The 22484-nt window shown below is 49.4% G+C and overlaps 1 protein-coding gene and 1 gene segment (V, D, J or C); both read left to right on the plus strand.

Annotated features, from left to right (window-relative positions):
- Window positions 1–3051: 3051 nt before the first annotated feature.
- On the plus strand, window positions 3052–6851 carry LOC119245225 (immunoglobulin gamma-1 heavy chain-like). Its single transcript, XM_054694654.1, has 4 exons — window positions 3052–3074; window positions 3561–3660; window positions 5227–5329; window positions 6325–6851. The coding sequence occupies exons 1-4, from the start codon at window positions 3052–3054 to the stop codon at window positions 6849–6851; spliced, it is 753 nt and encodes a 250-aa protein (XP_054550629.1).
- Window positions 6852–13333: 6482 nt separating this feature from the next.
- LOC119244021 (probable non-functional immunoglobulin lambda variable 5-48) lies at window positions 13334–15351 on the plus strand. The segment is given in 3 exon segments: window positions 13334–13379; window positions 13487–13837; window positions 15344–15351. Coding segments are annotated over 3 exon segments (405 nt in total).
- Window positions 15352–22484: the final 7133 nt, after the last annotated feature.

Here is a 22484-nt window from a genome sequence, read left to right on the forward strand (position 1 = left end):
ACACCATGCGGGACCCCTGGGGATTCCTGAGTGGTGTCCTGAGCATATAGGGACCACCCTCAGTGGTAGAGCACTAACCATGGGAAAGAAGTGACCATAGTAAACATTCATGAAACAAGCAAAAAGGTGAGACCAAGCGATGGTGTTGCCAAGTTCAAAACAACATCAGGGTCAAGTTTAAAAAACATCAGGGTATGGGCCTCCCCTGTGGCGCAGCGGTTGAGCGCTGGGTTGCGAGGCTGCCCGCAGCCTCTGCAGCCCGGTTCGATCCCCGGCTGCTCCCTGGCCACCGGAGGAGGGTCCCACATGGCACGCAGACCTCTCCTGCCGCCCGCTGCTCCCCTCAGCAGTGTACTTCGGTCCTTCTGCCTGCTCTGCTCTCCGCTCTGGCTCTGGTGAATTCTCTCACCCTCCTGAGCTTCTGACTATACCCACGGCTTATATGAATAAATAAATAAATCTTTTAAAATAAATAAATAAATAAATAAAAAACATCAGGGTCATTCATGGTAAGAAATGCTAGAGCACACAAGCCCTCCCAAGGGGATCCACTGCAAATATCAACACACACACACACACACACACACACACACACACGATAAATAAATCAGGTAGGTAGGGAGAGAGGGGGCTGGGGATGGAAATGCAAACAGGAGAAATCACACTTTCCAATGTCTCCTGAGAAGGTTCCTGGTGGGCCAATCGGTGGCAGCAGCACAGATGCCCAGAGCTCCTCAACACAGCCCCTCCCATTGCCTATCTGATCTAATGCATTGTGCACTCTCACCTTCTGTTTCAAGGGTCCCCTGTCCGAGAGCGTGACACTTCCTTTACCTTGAGGGAGCTTGGATTGCTCTGTGCCTTGACTATTCTGTGCCTTTCACCCAGAATATAGAAAGGAAACCTTTGAGATGAGGAACCTCTCAGGGAAAAAGTCCTGGTATAATGATCTATGCATGCTGAAAACAGCAGCAGATGGTATGCTGGGAGGAGCAAAACACTGAGGTTTCCCTTGACTCTCTCCCTGATTTCCCAGACTTAGCTGGAGCCAGATGGGTACACATTCCCCACGTATTTATGCATTCCCGCATTTGCCTGCTTGCTTCTTTGATTTTTTTTAAATCTTCTGCTTGATTCTAAATAAAACTGAGAGTGCCCATGGAGCTGGGCTGCCCCCGTGTGCTGGAGCCCCTCTAGGCTTGTCAGTGTTCTGACCCAATGGACTCTGAGTATTCTTTTTTCATCCTGTGCCACACATTGTAATGAGACATTACCTGTCACTTAGCCCCGACTCAGTGACTCCAACCTTCCACTTCTCATCTCTGGGGGTCTCATTCCTCACCCTTCACTCCTTCATCTCTCCCTCCCACCAGGTCTCAACTCCATCCTCACACCCTGCCCTCATCATGCAGACCTACCAATTAGTGCCCAGATTTCCAGCCCCCTGGGCAGCGGAGGTGACTGGTGGGTCAGGAGCCGCAGAAGATGAAGAATAGCCTCTTGTCAATAACATCTCCCTGTTTCTGTTGATGGGCCGGCACAGCCCACCAGGATTGGACCTGACAGGGGAGGGTCCTGAACCCTCAGTAGGCCTCAGCGGGTGTAGAATAAATGGTTTTCAGGCTTTTCTGCCCTCCCACCATTAGTATTGCCCTGCCTGATGGGTCACCTGCAGTTGTTACATTGTTGCAAGCTATCTTATTTACTTCTGTGGGCAATGTGAGGAGTATTGAAATAGTCACCCAAAGAAGCAAAAGCAAGAGAGAAAAGGGGAGAAAGAAGCTAGAGAAGCCCAGAGTGAAGACTTGCTGGGGGCTTGGAGGCCTGCTATGTACCTGGTCGCTCCTCTACATGTAAAGCTCAATAAAAGCCTGAGAAACCCACTGAGGACTCCAGGACTGCCCCTTTACCCTGTCTGCCAGATCATAGATAACCTGCTCAGTGGCCTTCCTGCCTCTACAGTGGGAAAGTGGGGTGAGAGAGGCAGCGCACCTCCACCTTCCTAAACAACGAGACTATGCTGGTGTCAGTCCTTTGTCCTCTGCTGGACTGAAAGCAGGACAAATTCTCCCTCAGGGATCAGTTTCCCAGCTCACCCTCCACTATGAAAACTAGTGAATGAGCGTCAGGGAGCCCAGCATCTGAGGAGACCACTGCTGGGAACAGCAATGGGGGTTATTTAACAAACATGAGACACAAAGAGATTCTAAGGCCACAGTGGTCAGCTAGCTCACCAGGGATCGTGTCTACAGTGTCCAAAAGTCCCAAACAAAAGTCCATTCATCCAAGATGGTGCTGTATCATTAATGAGGGCCTGGAGCATGTGGCATACCGGCCAGCAGCAGGCCAGGATCCAACTCAGGGTGGCAGCTGGAGATGCACAGCCCTAGGCACACAGCACAGCGCTCAGCCTGTGTCAGCCCCTCTGAAGCACTGAGCATTTTCACCTTAGTCCTGACCCATCATCTATAAGTATCTGTATTTGCAAGTTCCCTCCTGACTCTGCCAACCTCCCTCTCTGCTTCCCTGAGAACAACAGCCAGACTCACCTGCAGCCTGAGCACTGTCTCCAGTGTTGGGACCTGCAGGAGATACTGGTACCTGCAGAAGTGAGGGAGCCTCCCGGACATCATCTGCACTAGGACTCAGTCGCAAGTTCAGTTGGGCTCCAGGGTCCCCAGCTGCTTCTCTGGAGCCAAAGATGTCTCGGCCACTGCAGGCCTCCTGCTCATCTCGGGCTGCAGCCTGAGGACGAGGCTGACTGCGGTCGGAATGTGTGAAGGCAGCAGTGGGGCTCACATGGCAAGTAAATATCTCCTTTTGGATATATTCATCTATCCTAGGAACCAGAATTATTTTATTTCCACATGCATAAAAAGGCTTCAGTTGCTGGATGGGCATGACAAGAACGGTCCAAAGGCAGCATGTGTGACCAAGGGGGGACCAGTGGCCTCTCCCAGCCTCCTGATGTCAACTGGGACCATCCTGGGCTTTTCTGAGAACTCCCTGAGCTCAATTTTAAAGACTGTTTTCCTGAGAAAGGAGATCATCATGGCGGCAGGGAAACACTGCCAGTAAGTCCTCCCATTAAAAAAAAAAAGTTAATAGGGTGGAAAAGCGGCAGGTCCCTGCGAAAACCAGGACACAGAAGACAAATGGGGACTCTGGCAAACTTCCTAAAGAGGAAAGTATAAGGTCAAGGCTGGGGCAGAGATGGGGTAGAGGAGGGGGAACTTGAAACTGCTGCCGCCTGCATCCAAGAGCCAGCTTTGCCCGGTTTGCACAGGCCATGATAAGCAGCATTGAAAGAACAACCAGTTATGAGAGAAAAAACATCTTTGAAAAGCAACTTTGACTCTGCATTCTCCACCTCCCTCCAAGGCCAGACCCTGCCCTATACAAGCTTGCCCTTATTCCCCAACCAGTGCAACTTCTCCGACCCCTGCGGGGGTCAGCAAACCTCGCCCGTGAGCACAATAAATTTCTTGCCTGTGAGAAACTTAGCCTGGCTCTCCTTTTCTTTACTGCGCCAATCCTTTCATCTTGGTGCCGAAACCCAGGAAAGCTGTGTCGCCTGGTGCTGGGACAGCCTTCCAGTCCCTGGGACCTCGCCTCTCCATTGCAGATGCCACACATCCACCACCAGCCTTAATTCTTGGGGTAAGTCATCAATCTGACTCCCCTTCCTATGAAGCCCTAGGTTATGTATCTGGCCTTAGTCCCAGCAGACTGAGGTTTGAGAGAAGGCATCCCAGTGGAGTAGCCAGATTAGGCTTAAAATTTGCAGACCTCTGGCTATCCAACTCCTCTCCTAACTCCCTGCTTTGGTTGGCTGTCCTGTAAACCATGGGTCCACATCAACAGACTCCCTGTTACACCTAGACTTGGATTTGGGGACGCCCATCCAGACTAGGTGCCCATTTTAAGCCAACAGGTGAGCAGTGGAGACGTCCCCTTCATCTGTGTCTCCTGTCCTGTAGGCAACAACCAAGAGGTGGAGATGTCCCCCTCGCTTGTTTGCCCCCTGCCTGTTGGCCAGAACCTAATCATGGATTGCCGCAATCCTGGGTCTGTGCCCCTGTAGGCCAGGTCAGGCTCGTGGGATGCTGCGTCCTGACACTGTGCCCCCTGTTGGTTGGGAAAAGGAACTAGGTTAGCCATGGGGTCTGCAAATTCTAAGCCTGATCTGGCTACTCCACTGGGACAACTTCTCTCAAACCTCAGTCCGCTGGGACTAAAGCCAGATACATACCCTAAGTGACACATTTTTCTCTGCAACACTCCCTGGCCTCAATACCAATTGGATAATGGCTCTCACTGGCCAGAACACAACTCTTTCAATTTCACACTCCTTACAGACCTAAACAATTTCTGTCACCACAATAGAAAGTGGTTAAAGATCCCCTATGTCCAGGCTTTCTTTTTCTTGCACTCCAGTCCCTCCCTCCCATCCATCCCTCCAAAAAACCTGCCACACTTTCCAAGTCCTCCTTGTATGTTGGGCTGTGAACCTCAGGAGCTCCCGAATGTCGTCATGAGTGACTCCCCTGTGAAGCTGTTGAGGAGCCTAATACCCAGGTCACCTTCTCCTGCCCAAGGACTAGAGGAAACTTAGGGGTCCCCATAGCAATGGCACCAAGGGCTCCCAGACAGAGGGTGCAGCTCTGTGAATTGGAACAGCAGTGAAGGACCTTCATGGATTTGAAATTCCCCTGTTTTTTTTTTTTTTCCTGTATGCAGGTTTGTTACTAGAACCTCTTTGACCCTCTCTGGTCTTTGGTTTGAGGGCTAGGCTGATTTTCATGGTTATGGTTGTGAACACAAGCCCAGTGCCACGCAGCTCTCCTACGTGGGAAATGGAGGAGATTGCACATCACAGTGGATGCAGGGGATGGAATTGCCTCCATTCCTGGTGCCCATCACCCCGTCCCTGCCTCTAAGCAACATAACTCGGGTTTTCTCTGCTGTCACTTGTCCTACTGACCAGTGGGCTCCATGTCCTCAACTTTCTGTTGTTATAGGGTCAGATAAGTACATCCTTTCCAATATATTTCCCTCCCAAATCAAGCAAAATTATTTCATTGCCAGAACAACAGTTCTTCGCTCTTGGATGGGAGTGACAAAATGAGAACCAAGGCAGCACGAGCGCCCCGGGAGCCAGTGTCCTCTGCCAGCCCCTTGACATCACCTAGAGCCATCCTGAGCTTCCAGAACTCCCCAAGCTAGAAACCTTCAAGAGAAAGGATTTCTCTTTTTCACCTGAGGTTAAATATTTGCGAAATTCCAGATTCCCCAGGAGGAAGGCAACACCCTCCCCAACATCGAACAGGTAAACAGACCATTACCAGGAAGATGTGCAAATTGTAATTAAATGTAATGTTCAAAAGTGTAAGTTACTTTGAAGATGCACCTGTAAATCATGAAAAGACACTAGTCTCCTGGCTCAGACTAAACACAGTGACATCATTACAATTAGTCCAGGTGGGGACAGCAGAAACTGTCACTCATAGCTAGTGGGAAGGCAAATGTCACATTCACCTTTGAAGCACTGTGGCAACTGAAGTCCCACATGACTTTAGAAATCATACTCTTTAGCTATTTCCTAAATCATTGACTTGTGTCACATAGAGTAAACACATAATTTTGCTGAATAATTCACAATTGTGAACACATGAAAGCAACCAATATGTCTTTCACTAGGTGCTAGATAACAACTCTCGCATACCCACACAATGGAATTTGAGATCAGACCACAAAATGCAGGATGCTCACATGAATAGTTTTCATTAAAGAAGCCAACTTAACAAGGCAAGGTTTTGAGGAGTGAATGATGGGGGAAGAACTAGACACTGACACCAGCCTCAGCACAGGGCCACCTTGTCGCCTCCATCCGCAAGAGGGCGCAGGTCTGCCCGGTTGCTGAGCTGGGAGCTCCTATTTCCCCTGCCTCTTGCAGGTGTTCTGTGTAACCCTCCCCAGTTCTACTATGTTTTCTCAGCTGGTGCCCAAGCTTAGCTGAAGGAGGGGCTTGCTCAGCCTCCTTAAGGGGGAGATTTGCATGGAGACCTCCCACCCTGTGAATAAGGGTGAACCAATGGGAAGGTGGGCTCAATACTGCAGTTGGGCTCAGGAAGCAGAACCTGGGACATCTCCACCATGGCCTGGGCTCAGCTTATGCTCACCCTCCTCGCTCTTTGCACAGGTAGTGCCAGCAGGGAAATCTGGGAGGACACCTGGGTGCCACCCCACTGACAATCTCTCCCTCCAACCTGGGTTCTGTGTCATTTCTGTCCTCATGTTCTCTGTGTTGCTCCTTCCTTACAGGCTCTTGGGCCCAGTTTGAATTGACTCAACCGCACTCAGTGTCGGGGTCTGTGGGGCAGACGCTCACCATCTCCTGCACGCGCAACATCGGTGACATCGAGAGATACTATGTGCACTGGTACCAGCAGCGCCAGGGCAGTGCCCCCAGCACTGTCATCTATAAGGATGACAAAAGACCCTCAGGGGTGTCCAATCGGTTCTCTGGCTCCATTGACAGCTCCTCAAATGCTGCCTCCTTGACTATCTCTGGCCTGCAGCCTGAGGACGAGGCCGACTACTACTGTCAGTCTAGTGATGAGAACTATAAGCTCACAGTGCTCCAGACACATGGGGAAGTGAGACCAAAACTCCCCAGCGCCTCCCGTCCTGGGTGTGCCCTCCACTTGATGCTTGGGGAGGGGAGGAACGGGGAGGGGGGCGGTTCTCTTCTGTGCCTCCGGTTCCAACATTGGTTTGAGGTTTTATGTTGTGAGTCCCTCTACCATCTTTCCAACACCTCTACCCCCCACCTACATCTTCAAGGATGATTTTCTATTTCCTTTGCAATTACTCAATGGAAGTGATTTATTCATAACATGGTCTCTGCACCTCAGCTCTACTGACAATGTGGGGGGAGGGTATTCCCTCTTGGGGGCCTACTCATGCAGGGAGGACTTTCACAAGCATCCTGAAGCTCCACAGAGCACAGGCCAGTGACACCTCCTATCCATGTTAGGAGACATAAAAAATCTCCATATGTTCCAAATATGCTCTGGGCGACAAAATCATTTGAGGTCCACTGTATTAAAAGCATATGCTGGGTTATCAGACCACTGGCATTGAGTCCGTCTGTGCGATTCAGCTGCACAAGGTACACGTGGGAGCTCTCTGTGATCCTGGCCCAGGGTAACAGACAGGCAGCGCCTCAGCACTCAGTAAGGTTAGAGCACCATGGCCATATGCATGGAGTCCTCTCTCAACCAGAGTGTGGAGTTCATGGAAAATATGCAACTTTTAGAAGGATCATTTGTCAAAAATCATTAGGAGTTACGGTTTTTGAAATCATGTTTAGAAAAGAATCCAGAACACATCAATAAAAAAAATAAGCTGAGTCTCATTTAAAAAATTCATTTTGTTCTTCATTTGCAACAAGTGAATAAGAATACAATTAAATTACCGAAAGAAAACAGGAAAAAGTCGATTTAAAAGAGAATAGCTGGAATCCATTTTTTTAATGCACATGAACTTTGAATACTAAAAGTAGGTGCCTGTTCTAAATTGCGCTGAAAGAAGGGACATGATTCTTGCAGTATCTTCTCTGGGCTTATCAACAATTTAAGACATTATTTCTGAACATGTTTGTTTCTTCCTTGAAAAAGACACCTTCAGAGATGAGGAAGGAGATGCTCACCTTGCACAGTAGAATGGGATCTCACTGTCTAGGAATCAGGCCCTGGGTGTGCGACTAGAGACAGTGACCTGGGAGCTGCAGACCCCAGCTGTGCTTTCAGGGCTTAGCAGTATGGGGCGCTGTGGGACTGCCCTGTGGGGACCCCAGCAGTTCAGGGAGGATCATTCACTCTGAGTAGCCTGGACCTAGGGTCTGGGCCCTGGGGTCCTTTAAGAGGCGGGTACCCTCTGGTCTGATACAGTCCCCTGATCAGAGACTGTTGTGTGGTGTCAGCGGGTGCTTCCTCCCAGGGCTCTCCCAAGGGGTGAAGCAAACCTCCCTCTTCTTCAGTTTGAGGTATAAGCCCTGCTTCAGCACCAGGACTCGGCAAGGGGCAAATGGAACCACATTTACATGCACAGCCCCTCCTGTGGCAAAGAGTAGAGAAGGAAAGGAGGCCTGGGTCAGCCCAGCCCGATGTGGGCCTCAATGGTGAGCACCATGGCCTGGATTCCTCTCCTCTGCTCCTCACTCACTGCACAGGTGACCAATATTGGGACAGGGTCCAGGCCCTGGGAAGATGCATGGGACCCTGGTGTAGGGGCAGGATAGGGCACAGAGCAGGTTTCTAGGATCTGAACACAGGCGGGTAAAGGAGGAGTCCTGGAGCCATTGGTGGGTTTCTCAGGCTTTTATTGAGCTTTACATGTAGTGTGGCAAACATGTAGTGTGGCAAACAGCAGGCAGGGGTGCGGGGGGTGGGGGTAGGTGGCCGGGAGGCCTCCAAGCCCCCAGCAAATATTCACCCTGGATTCTCTCTCTCTCTTCATTCTCCTGCCTCTTCTGCTTCTCTTGGTGACTATCTCATTACTACCCCCAGGGCCCCCAGAAGTAAACAAGACAGCGTACAACAACTACAGGTACCCATCAGGCAGGGCAATCCTAATGGTGGGAGGACAGAAAAGCCTAAAAGCCATTTACCCTACACCTGGGTACTCCTCCTGTCTCTAGCGGCCAGCCAGCATCACCATCTCCCGTATCTCCCCCTTCCAGAATCTTGGTCTAGTCTGTGCTGACACAGCTACACTCAGTCTCTGGGAACCTGGGCCAGAGGGTCACCATCTCCTGCGCTGGAAGCAGCTCCAACATCGGGAGTAATTATGTGCACTGGTTTTAACAGCTCTCAGCAACAGCCCCCCAGAGCCTGATATATGATAATAACATTCGACCCCCAAGGGTCTCTGATTCAATCTCTGGCTCCAGGTCTAGCAGCTCAGCCACCCTAACCATCACGGGGCTCCGGCCTGAGGACGTAGCTGATTATTACTGCTCAAGTTGGCACAGCAGTCTGAGTGGTCCCACAGTGTTCCAGGCCTGTGGAAAGTGAGATACAAACCCTTTTCTCTTCTGCCAAGAGCAGGCACCCCTGGCAGCTACTGCTGAGGCTCAGCCTGGGGCTCTGCTCCTTCTCTGCTGCTGTCCTGGCCCAGGCTCCTCCAGGGCAGACCCTGGGTGCTGGGGGCTCCCTCCCTCTCCCCTCAGAGTCACACCCAGCACTAGGTTCCTAGGCAAGGAGTCTTCAAGAAAAGAGAAATTCCTTTGTTTCAGGAGCAGTTTACTTCTAAGGTGGCTTGGATTCATTTATTTCCTCATGACTTTTCATTAAGTGAAACATTCCTTGGACCGTGAACCTATCAAGAGGCCTCAGCCCTGTCGTGGCTGCTCTCAAAGGATTGGTCTGTACAGTTTGCACCAGATTTTATTATTTGCTTCATTGAGACATTTGCCTGGTTTTGTTTGACTTTCTGAGTTTGAATTGTTGATACAGAAAATAATGACAAATAAGAATTATTAAAAATTGGAAAAACTTTTCCTGTGAGAAAACTCTTTGTGAATATTTATAATATTTTATTCATAACCAGCAAAAAATGAAAACAACCAAAACTCTTCACCTGGATGTTTGTATCAGCTTTATGCATCCCAGCCTCCCCGGGAAGAAGTGCGGCAGTCTCCCTGCAGGTTGTACATTTATAGGACGGGTTGTTTACCGACTTGAGAGGAATGAACTATCAGTCACAAGCACAGATGTTAACTTCAAATGGATATTTCTTAGAAAAGAATAATGTCTAAAACACTATATAGAGCAGATTGTTATTCATCATATCCTGCAAAAGCAAAATCTAGTGAAGGTGAAATGGAGAGCCTGGCAGGCAAGCAATGAAGAGGCTGGAGTGACCAGGGAGCACTGATGTGGAGAGGGGAGTGTCCATGGGAGGCCATGTTGAGCTTCATGAGGCAGATAGTTCAGGATTATTTATAGATATCTATGCACACCTGGATAGAAGAGTTATTTATTTTTTCTGAGATGTTATTAGGTTGTGACTTGAATTAAAACCTTAAACTCCAATTCAAGAAGAATTTTTAAAATATGCTATTTTTACTGTTATACAGTTCCATTTTTAAATTCATATTTTTATAGAATTTTGGGTTAGTGATTTAATATATACTGTCTGTGCTGTCAATCAAAAGAGAGATAATCAGCCCTAAGGACTATGTGCTGGGCTCCAGATAGTTTCTAAAATCTGTCTCCAATATGGGAGGAGGAACTCTTTGGGAGATGGTGATTCTCAGAAGAGGCAGGAATCACTCATGATGAAGATAGAGCAGCCTGGAGTTCCATAGAAAAGAACCACACAAACGAACACAGCTCACACATGTACACACCTGTTAACAGGATTGTCACACATGGACACACCTGTTAACATGAACCAGTGTGCAGGGCTGCCAGAGGCAAAAATAAACAGTTTGTGCAAACACACACTGCAGCAGTGTTGGGTTATAAGGCAAAGTATAACAGGTATTCATGATCCATCCCTCTAAAATGGTGGAATCAATGACTAATGGGAGGTGGGGGAGGAAGAGACAAACTTTCTGAGAACCGTGTCCAACAGTAAGTGTAAAGAAGTGACCCTGGTGGATGTGATCAAGCAGAACCCCACACGCTGAATGTGGATGCACATCAGAACAGGGGACTGAGACCCTGTCACAGCCAGGAGGAGTCTAAAGGAACTCAGTGACACATTGTAGGCAGGGAATCTGGCTGAGACCTTAGAGCTAAAAATTACTTAACAGCTAACTGTAAGGAAATCTTAACACCATGTGGAAATTCATGGTTATGGGTTGTGTGGTGGGCTTGAGAGTTCATGGCATGAATTCCTAAAAAGCCAGTCCCTTGAATGTGATCCTAACTGAAAATGAGATGCTAACATATACTTGGTAAAGATGAGGCCGGTAGGGGGCTCCCCCGGGGCAGTGTGACTGGGTCCTTCTGAAAGGGACATTTGAGCAGAGACACACACATAGGGCGACTCCAGGTGTAGGGTGAGGTCCTGCTGCCTCAGGTGAACTCCTGTAGCCAGGCCAGAGGTCAGGATCTCATCCTCCCAGTCGCCTCCCCCGGGAACAAGCAGTCGCAGGCAATGCCCAGGGAAATTTGCTGTGCTGGGTGCAAAGAGGTGGGAAAGGTGAGGTGGGAAGCAGGTACCATGTTGGGGAGGATATCATGAGCCACCATCACCTGATGAAGAGATGATCAGGACCCAGCCTCACTCTCAAGTGTCACTGTGCTGGATTGGTGTGCACGTGGGCAGGAAATAACCTTTGGTTGAGGCCCCTTAGAATGGACCTCATAGGGGAGGGAGACACATGGGCATCAGGAAAATGTGACTAGGAGGGGAAAGGACGTGGAGCCCAGGTTGCCTCCCAAAGAGTGGTGAGGACAAAGGATATACCACCTGCATGGAGCAGACACCTTATGGGGTGTGTCCTGGTATCTCTGTGCCCATGTTATGGGCATGATCACAGCCACCAGGGCCTGACACAGACAAGGAACAAAGACCCTGGCCCTCAGGGGCAGAGGTGGCTCCTGCAGCAGGGGATGAGCCTGGATCAGCTGAACTTCAGCTGGGAGAATATTCTGTGTGCTGGGAATTGTAACATACGTCACAAATTTCATATCATCACTTATAAGTTGTGATTTTAATTGCAGGATCATCATCTAGAGAACATCATAAAAGTGGTATAAAATGAAAACTGAGTAAAGCAATGCTATGGGTAAAGGAATTACAGGATATTGTGTAATAATCTTTTAAGTGCTAGGTCCTCAGAAATTTCTTGAATAAATATTTAATATTCCCCATTAGAGAGCCAGTGTCCATCCAGGGCTGAAAAATCACAAATTGTTATTATTGATAGGTTAGAAATATCAAGTAACTGACAAACTTTGACACTAATATTTTGTTAAAATATTGTAGGACAGCTAAGTTTTTTTGTTTGTTTGTTTTTTATTTTTTATTTATACAAGCACTGTGAACAGTCAGAAGCGTGGGAGGGTGAGAGAATTCACCAGAGTCAGAGCGGAGAGCAGAGCAGGCAGACCGACGAAGTACACTGCTGAGGGGAGCAGCGGGTGGCAGGAGAGGTCTGCGCACCATGTGGGACCCTAGCCAGTGGCCAGGGATCTAACTGGCATTGCAGAGGCTGCGGGCAGCTTCGCAACCCAGTGCTCAACTGCTGCGCCACCAGGGAGGCCCAGGACAGCTAAGTTTTAATCCACAACCTCGGATCATGTCTGTCACCTCTCTGTCACATATACTCTCCAGATAAGTGACAGCTCACCTCTTCCCTGTGTTCCCTCATGACATATTCCTGACCCTCCCATCCCGGGATATCTTTGCACAGTTCTAGACCTTTCATTGTCATGACTCTCTGCTGTGCAGCCCTGACAGCAACACTCACGGATTAGACTCTCCTAGCAAGTGGAGTCCAGGTCCATGATGAGGCCACCCTGTCAGCCCTGCTGGGGTTCCACTGCTGCTCCCCACTTCCCTCAGTATCCTTGGGTGCCTGCATCTCCTCTCAGGCCTGCTCTGGAAGGACCAGCATCTGACATTCTGTGTCCTTCTCTGTTGGATCTGCTCAGCTCTGTCACAGCCCATCTCTGTGAGCACCAACAGGCGGATCCACTCAGCCATGTATTCAGGCATCTTGTCCTCAGTGCCACAGTGGTTCCCAATGCTCTCCACAAGAGTGTCCCCACTAGTCCAACTACCCATTAGGTGAAATCAGTGAGGCATGGTCGGCCCACTCTTCCTCCTTTCTTTCCATGAAGATCACTCTCAGGACTTGGACACACAGGAGTCTAAGAAGTGAGATTTGGTTCTAGAGGGAGAAACGAAGGTTCTGGAGACTGCAGGGCACACCTGGAGACCTTCTATGGGAGTTGTTGCAGGACAGGAACTTCCAGCTGGGCAGCCCTGCAAGGACTGGAGGCCCCAGGTCTGGGCATTAGGCTTCCTGTGGGCACTCAGCAGCCCTGTTCTCAGTAGTCCTAGGAGACCCTCTGCCAAGGGTCTGTGTGTGGACCTGGCAGGTGCTTCTTCCCAGGGCCACCCATGGGAAGCTACTGCATCACATCCCCCTCCCTGTCTAAGGGCCCAGATGCTGAAAGTGCAGTGGGGAGAGGCAGTGGGTGGATAAATTTGCATGGGCAGCCCCACCCTGTGAGGCAGTGGGGAGGAGATAAGAAAGGTCTGAGGCACCTTGTTCAGAGTTGTAGGGAGCCAAGGGGCTGTGAGAACCATGGCCTGGACCCCTCTCCTCATCCTGCTCCTCTGTCACTCCACAGGTAAAGACAGGACTCAGAGACCCAGACTGTCCCTATCCTGAAGCATTACCACTGGGCCCCACACCCATCTAGGACTGATCTTCGTGTGCATGTGTCTGTGTCTGCAGGTTCCCTCTCCCAGCCTATGCTGACTCAGCCGCCCTCCCTCTCTGCGTCTCCTGGAGCAACAGCCAGACTCACCTGCACCCTGAGCAGCGGATTCAGTGTTGGCAGCTATACCATACGCTGGTACCAGCAGAAGCCAGGGAGCCCTCCCCAGTTCCTCCTCTACTATAAATCAGACTCAGATAAGTATCATGGCCCCGGGGTCCCCAGCCACTTCTCTGGGGCCAAAGATGCCTCTGCCAATGCAGGCCTCCTGCTCATCTCGGGGCCGCAGCCTGAGGACGAGGCCGACTACTACTGTAGTATATATGATATAAACACAGACCCTTCACAGTGCTCTAGACCCAGGGGAAGTGAGACAAAAACCTCCCCACTGCTCTGCTCTGCTCACAAAGGGAGCCTGGGGGGACCTTCCACACCCACATGTGTGGGCTCTCACCCTGCACAGACAGAGCCTCATACACATTCCTCAGCCCTGGGAGACCCTCAGGGCCTGGGCTCGTCCATGTCAGCAGGGACCGGGGCCCACTGTGCCCATCCCTTGATGCCCCACGCTCATTTCTCAACTCCAGGGAGGACTTAATCTTTGACTCCTCACCTTTGAATGGGAGATCAGGCCATTGGCTCCTTCATAGGGTTATGGGAGGATTAAGTTAAGTCATGATTTGAACATTTATGTGTGGCTCCGACCAGCTGCCAAGTTCATATGTTCTAGAAAAAGAGACTCCAGGATGTCCTCTTCCTAATTACCACAGACTTCTATTCCTTTCCTTATCACATTCCCATGACTTAAACATCAAGGCAGGGGCATGAAAGAGAATTTTTTTTCAATGGAAACAATATGAATTGAAAACCTGGAACTTTCAAATACTAGACAAGCACCATAGACCTGACTTCTGAATTTCTCTGTGTCAATGTATCTGTAGCATCAACACCGGGTACCCACCTCTCTCCTGTGAGTAGAGCACATGGGATAGAGAGAGACACAGGACATTTAGTGCATAACAGGGATAAGGGTGGTGATAGGAACAGACAGTGCTGACCCCCACCCTGACCTCAAATGCCCACTGGGCTCTCCTCTCACCCAGTTTCAGGCCTCCTGCCACTATGCAGAGAGCCTGGACATGAATCCCAACCACAGACATTGTGGACTCAAGGGAAGAAGTCCTTTGTGTAGAGATATGAGCAGAGCTGGACATATTTGCAGAAATCAATAGGCCCCTAATGGAATGCCAACTCTGGTAACTGGGTTCGGGCAGATGAGAACCCACAGACTGTGCATCTGTCAAGAGATTTGGAAAGCAATGTGTCCTCCAAATCCCGTCTTCAGTGCCCTTGTCTGTGTGAATGTATGGGGGGTGGGTGTGGAGAAGGAAAGTCAGGTCTTATAGCTTCATAAGCAGCGTGGAATATTCTGCCCACAGAGAGGGTGTTGGGTTGGGGATCATAGATGGTACAGGAGTCATAGTTTTGAATATGATGTTTTGAAATATTTTCTGAAATATCCACTGCTTCATATGTCATAAATTCCTAGAATTTATCTGTTGAGGCAATTAACTGAGCTTCCTATGAAGCCCTTCCTCTCTGGCATCTGACTGGAGGCACACCTGGATTATTTAACTTTTTGTGTAATGTCCTCAAATGGTTTTAAATGCACTTGTTTGTGCTTCCATGTCAGAGATCAAATACAATGTATGGGAATCACATTCCCTGGGGTCAGAGTCTGGAGACATGAGAGGAGAATTTCTTGGTGAGCTGCAAGACACCAGCTGGGCTCTCAGGGCTTCAGGCCATGGTGAGTGGTGTCCTGCGACCAGCAGGGGGCGCTGTGGGATTGCCCTGTGTTCTACACCCGGCAGCCCAGTGAGGAAATTCACACCAAGGAACCTGAGCCTAGGTCTAGGCCCTGTGGTCTGTCATGGGGACACAGCTGCTGAGGCCCCATCTGTCCTGGCACTGTCCCTGAGCAGGAGCCTATGTGTGGTGTCAGCAGGTGCTTCCTCCCAGGGCTCTTCCAGAGGTGAAGCAAATGCCTCCTCCTCACTCAGGGCGCAGGGGGGTGATGATCTATGCTCCAGCACAGGCTTAGAGAGGGGATGGGCAGTCCCTGGATGGAACCCCATTATCATGCACAGCCCCTCCTGGGGCAGAGGGTGAGGAAGAAAAGGAGGCCTGAAGCAGCCCAGCCCCCTGTGGGCTCAGGGGCTGTGAGCACCATGGCCTGGATGCCTCTGCTCCTCGTGCTCCTCCCTCACTTCACAGGTGGGGACAGGCTGGGGACACCACTTAGCCCTCCAGCCTCTCAGCACCCCTGAAGTCAAGCTGGAGATGCCCTGTCACCCAGGAATGTGTACATGCAGGTTCCCTCTCCTGCCTGCGCTGATTCAGCCCCTCCCTGTTCTCTGGGAGCTTCAGCCGGATTCAACTGCATGCTGGGCAGAAGCTTCAGTGTCGGGGCCACCACGCAGTCTGGCTTCCAGCAGAATCCAGGCAGCCCCTGCTGGGTGTGCTGTGCTATTATTTGATTAAGGTAAAACAAGCACTCCAGAGCCCTTAGTCACTTCCCTGAGCCAAAAATGCTTTAACAAAGGCAGGAATTCTGTTCATCTCAGTTCCACCTGGAAGAGGCTGTTGTCTCCTATGCCTCATGGCAGGAGTGTGATGCTCATCGGTGCTCCTGCCTCGAGGAAAATGAGACTCAACCTTCCCCCGTGCTCTCCCTCCTGGAGCAGTCAGAGCTGCTCTGGCTGGGATTGAATCTAACTCGGGGGCATCCATGTCACCTCTGGGTGAACACCTCTTTTTCTAGGACCCAGGTATGTGCACATGACTTCTCATTTTTCTTGGTTTAAAATTTCATTTTTTCCCATCCCCATCATGTCTCTACAGGAATAATGAAATTGTAGGGCTACCTAGAACCCTCCAGGGGGGTGATGGGTGAAGATGCAGGTGGTTGACCCCATACATGACCAGTCTAGCGTCTAGACCTGACTAGACTAAAGTCACCTCCCTTCCTCACCCAGGGGACCTGAGGCTCAGGCCACAGCACTGGCGAGACTGGGAGGCACAGGGTCTAGCAATGCTCAACAGCACCCATCACACAGAAGCTGAGAAGTGGATCGTAGCAGTGCAGGGGGAACCATGATTCTTTGTTGGGGTTCCAGGAAGACAACTCTGAGCACATCCCTCATTCCTCATCCTGCTTCTCTCTGCACAGGTTGGCAAAAGGGGTGGTTGGAAATGGCTCGAAATAGATACCTTCCCGGTACCTCCCTTCAGCCCCTAGTGCAGCATTGACCCTTTGCACTGACTACACAAGATACTAGGAGCATAGTCTTTTCCAGGTTGGCCTGAGCTGGCCTGGGTTGCAGCCAGCCCTGCCATGCACCTCCCCTGGGCAGCTGCTACCTTGCCCATGTTAGGTCTCCCTGCACATTCCTTCGCCCCCTGCATTTATTACAGAGAGGGCATCACCAGAGTGGCCGTGTCCAGAATCACAGTTCCGAATCCATGAGCTACCCCTGAGCCAATTTCTCCTTCTCATTGGTTCCCTGACGTTTTGGAAGAGGGTGACTCTTACTGAGCTAATTCTTATTCCTTTCCCCGCTGAAGACTGATTAGCGGGGATACCACAAGATGCTTTGCATTTGCAGGTGGTGCCATGAGGAACATCACCCCTCCTGAATATAGATTTTGGAGAACCTGGACCACTTGACTCTTCAGAGTAGGAGAGACACCCTCAGTTTTTTGCTGACATTGGGTGGATTGGTGAATTGGTGACATTGGTTGGATTCACTGATCATGTGATATTGAGATTATGTTGACACTGCTCTAAAAATAAAAGCTGTTAATTAAGAAACATAATGAATAAGAAAAGTAGGATTGGGTCATAATGATAAATGTGTATGTTCATTACTACCTGGTAGGATTTGTATCTGAATTAAACTGTGAAAACCGTTCACTCACAGAATGCTGTATTAATAAATGTTCTTAAGCATTCAAGAAAGAATGCAGATTGATGAGATAGATAGTTAAGCAATAATAATGTCCATGAAATAGTCACCTAACATCCAGGATAAACAGAGGCAATATTTGCAAACTGGCAAGAACCATAGAAAAATGAACCAAGTGGAACACATAGCTTATTCTTACAAGAGGAACTTTAATCGATTAAATTTATTAAATCTGTTAGTGTGCACTGGATACCAAGTGAATGGAAATGGAACGTATGGTGAGCAGGGGTGGGCTGAGTCTAGCAGGTGGAAAGGGCAGCTGTGGGCAGAGAGAGGCACAGACACCAACATGGTGAAGCAGGAGCAGAGTGGGAGGTGAGGGCCTCTCCATTATGGGCATCGTGGAGCCCGAATCTGGGTGCACATTTAGATTCAATCATCTCTCACCCCAAATCTTTTTTTTTTTTTTTTTAATAGAGGCATGCTTTATTTATTTGTTTGCTGGTTTGTTTGTTTGTTTGTTTACACATGCACTGGGTACAATCAGAAGCGCGGGAGGGTGAGAGAATTCACCAGAGCCAGAGCGGGGAGCAGAGCAGGCAGAAGGACCGAAGCACACTGCTGAGGGGAGCAGCGGGCGGCAGGAGAGGTCTGCGCGCCATGCGGGACCCTCCTCTGGTGGCCGGGGAGCAGCCGGGGATCGAACCGGCGCCACAGAGGCCGCAGGCAGCTTGGCAACCCAGCACTCAACCGCTGCGCCACAGGGGAGGCCCTCTCACCCCAAATCTTAATTAACCCTCTCCCCAAGAGGCAAGAGAAATACTCGGTTCCGTAACTTCTCTTGTGAAATCTTTCCTGACATTTCAGCATTCCACCAACTCAAGCACCTGCAAAGCTCCCTTGAGGCTTCTCCTAGAGAGACTGGAACAGTTTCTTCTGCCTTCAATGCAGACCAGAATCTGGGACCCTCACCGCTCAGATTCTGTGTGTTAAAGTTATCAGAGCTAAACCTGCCTTCCTCAGAAAGGGCAGAGAACCTGGAGGCCTGGTGAGCAGAGCAAGCAGAGCAGGGGGCTGCCTCGCGTAGAGGGTTCTGGGTTCTCCATGCTGGGGATACACTAGGAGCTCCAGGGATGCAGAAAATGAGCCTTTTTACCACAAGGACTTACAGATCTCCTCCTAATTCAAACCAAATCCAACGTGATGCCAAATGAGTGCTTATCAGTGCAGCCCCTGGCGAGGTAGCCAAGAGAGAAAAAAATGGAGAACAGGTGGACTATTTGGGCAGTGGCCCGTGTGGGGGTGCGGCTGGGCGGGTGGGGACTTGTTCCATGGAGGCCTGTCTATGGGAATGGCATCTACTTTGGGGCTTGGGGAATGAGTAGGATGGAGATAGATGTAGCTGCATACGTCAGTGCATTCCAATCAGAGGAAAGAACACAAAGGCAAAGATTCAAATAAATGACAAGGTGGTTTTAGCCTGTGCACTAGATGAGCAGGGAAGACTTCCAGGAGAATCCCCTGGAAAGCACTGGCAATGCTGGAGATGGAGGGAGGGTCCAGATCATTGTGATAAATGACCCTTAGAGGGTGCAACGTCACTGACTGTGGGGGTACACATCCACCTGGCATCTGCTCACTACCTTCCAGCTGCACTGTGAATAAATTGAGCAAGAACAGGCTGGAGACTGCTGCTTTCGGTCTGGAGGTGGCGGGCAGGGGGGTGGGGGGGGGTTGCGCAGAGAAAAAATGGGCAGGTCTAGGTGAGTTAGAGGGGAGATGGAGAAAAGAGAGAAGAATGAAAATTTTCACTGTAGGCACACTCACGGGAACAGGCACTACTCAGATGTCATGTGGATGTGGGTGTGTCCAGGGTGACCTGTGTTTCTGGTTCTCTACTGGGTCGCTGCTTTCTAAGTTAGCATCACAAACTCAAGGTACTAATCAGGTACAGCCTTTCTCACTCTAGATGTGGTCAGTGAGGGGTTACCTGATGAGGCGCCTCCTCTGCCGCCTAAGGAGCAGAGTGCTTCCCCCACAGCCCTTTGCATGTCGGTTACCCCACCAACTTCTAAAATATGCAAGTAAATTCAGTTGCAAACATTATGGAATAACTGGGTTAATGGCTGATGCAAAGGAAACGGAGGAGCAGCAAGAGCATGCACACAAAATGCCTCGAAGGAAACACATTTCCTCGGTATTTTCATTTTATTGTTCAGAGGCAGAGAGGCTGGTCCCAGTTCTCTGGCAGGTTTATAATGACAACGAATGGACGACTGATGGACAAGATCCAGTCACTGTTAACTTCCTCAGCAATAGGCTTAAGCTACTGCTTTCACTCCCTGCACCCCAACATATATAGTCACGCTGGGCACAGAGTCAACATCTACAGAGGAAACTGTCACTCGAGTGTTAGGGGAGTGTCACAGGGGGAGCATGTATCGACCTTAATGTGTCCTTTTCAACTCAAGTGTCTCCACATTGTCCAAGTATCTGAATGGTTAGACATGGTGAGGGCTCCCCGAAGTCACCCTTACCCATAAATCTTCTATACTTGCTTTTGCATGCAAAAATCTACCACTTTCATTTATTTCTTTAAAGATTTATTTATTTATGCTTACAAGAGCTGGGGTACAGGCCAGAGGTGTGGGGGGTGAGAGGATTCACCAGAGACAGAGTGGGGAACAGAACAGGCAGATTGACTGAACTACACTGGTGAGGGGAGCAGCAGGCCAGTCAGGAGAGGTCTGCTGAGCCATGTGGATTGCTCCCTGGGTGGCTGGGGATCGAACTCCTGCTGCAGAGGCTGCCACTGCTTCATAGTGCTGTGCTTAACCACTTGCACCACCAGGGAGGCCCACACCACATTCATTTAATTAGCCCCCTAGAACACAAATATTTTGCCTTCAGACAAGTATAATATTTTGCGTTCAGATGGTGCAAAAGTTGAACTCAAGAAATGAGATGCCCATTCTAACTCACAGATGGAGAGATTATTACCCCCTGTTCCTTAAACTGTCAAGCCCTATACAATCAATGTGACTCATGATTTAACATGAGTCTTCTACAATTTGGCAACTTGAGCACAGAAACTGGTCTTTAGAGTCCAGCTCTTGTGTGAAAGCCGCCGTGTCCAAACTGTCTTTAACAGTCCGCCCTGTTTGCCGAGGATCCAAGAACAGTTCCCTTCTCTGAGGGAAGGTAGAACCAGCACTGCAAGCTCTGTTTGCCTCTCCTTGTTCTCATCAGACAGGAGTTCAGAGAGAGGGTTTCAGAGCACAGTTGCCAGGGAAGGACGGCTCAGGACTCACTATTTTCTTTGTAAAAATTTCATCAAATTCCCTCTTCAAACCTGTTCTCATTGTATCAGAAAGAAAAAGACTGGGAAGATGGGTAATATTTCTGTCAGCTTCAACTTCTTCATAAGCATCATATTCAATTTCCTGAGGCCTCTTTTGAGCAACTTCACACTGTGGTTCTCAGTTTCCTGCTCCAGCTCTTCATAGGTAACATCTAACATGCTGCGTGCAGAAGGCCATAGGGCATGAATTACCCTGATCCTGACCCCCTCATGTGCACATGGACCCTGTCATTAAGACCAGCGCAGATATATGTGTTCCCATCAGCCTTTCCTTTCTTACCAGTCTTCCTCCTACTTCTCCTCCTCGTGTTTATCTTTACAGTGAACTGGAACAACTCTGTGTCTGCCAGCCCAGGCTGCTCAGGGGGGACAATGCTGGGTCCAGGCTGCAGGGCCAGCTGGTTGTTGGCACAGAAAAAATGTTCACCTTTCCTAATAATTAGGGAAATGAAAATCAAAATCACAATGAGATATCATCATACACCTGATAGAACTGCAATTTTTAAAAATCTAGAAATAAATGTGATGGGGACGTAGTGAAAAGAGAACCTTCATTTACTACAAGAAGGAACATAATTTGGAACAGCCTCTAGGGAAACTGCATGGAGGTTTCACAAAATAAATTAAAACTAGAAATACCATAGGAGGGGCCTTCCTGCTGGCGCAAGGGGTTAAGCACAGCACTGTGAAGCTATCCACAGCCTCTGCAGCACGAGTTCGATCCCCGGGCAGCCAGAGAGCAACCCACATGGCGAAGCAGACCTCTCCTGTCTCACCCACTGCTCCCCTCAGCAGTGTGTTTCGGTGAGTCTGCTTGTTCTGTTCCCCACTCTGTCTCTGGTGAATCCTTTCAGCCCCCCACTCCCATATCTCTGGCCTGTACCCCAGCTCTTGTATGCATAAATAAATAAATCTTTTAAAAAAAAAGAAATACCATAGGATACAGCTACTCCACTTTTGGTATCATTTTTTTAAAAGCCTTACTGTAGATCATGTAGGCATCTTTTCATTCACTGCAGCATCTTTTCATTCACTGTAGCATTATCTATAATAACCACAGTGTCAAAACAACCCAATTTTCCAGAGCAGATGAATGCATAAAGAAGAGGTGGTATACATTATATATATGAGAGAGTGAGACCATGAAATATTAGCCTCAAGAAATGAACTTTTACCAATTGTAACAACTCGGATGGACTTAAGAGTAGTACAGTATAGAAAATAAAGCATAGAAAGTAAGACAAATACTCAATGATTTGAATCATACATGGAACATAAAGCAACAAACAGAGCAAAACAAAACTCTCCGATACAGGGCAGTCTGGTGGTTCCCAGAAGGGAAGGGGCTGAGGGTGTGGGTGGAAAAGGAAAGGGACAGATGGACGGGGATGGATGGAAGCTAACCATCAGGTGATGGTCAGGATGTGGTGACCAGGTAGGTTGAGTTACAATGATGTACACCTGGCACTTAACCAAAGTTATAAACCAGTTACCTCAACAAAATGTGTTGAAGGGAAATAGGTCCCGTCCTGCCACTCCATGCACAGCTGTCTGAGATGGATGCTACTAAGGGGGTGACCTCGGATGCAGGACAGAGAAACAGCCGGATGAGCAGAGTCTTTCCTGGCACCAGGTGCTCCTGCAGCACACAGGGTCCCAAGGCTACCTCTGGTGGTGGGCGCAAGC

This window comes from Talpa occidentalis, unplaced genomic scaffold (assembly GCF_014898055.3).
Source record: "Talpa occidentalis isolate TD23 unplaced genomic scaffold, MPIMG_talOcc4v2.1 talOcc4.14, whole genome shotgun sequence".
In the NCBI taxonomy this organism is placed as follows: Eukaryota; Metazoa; Chordata; class Mammalia; order Eulipotyphla; family Talpidae; genus Talpa; species Talpa occidentalis.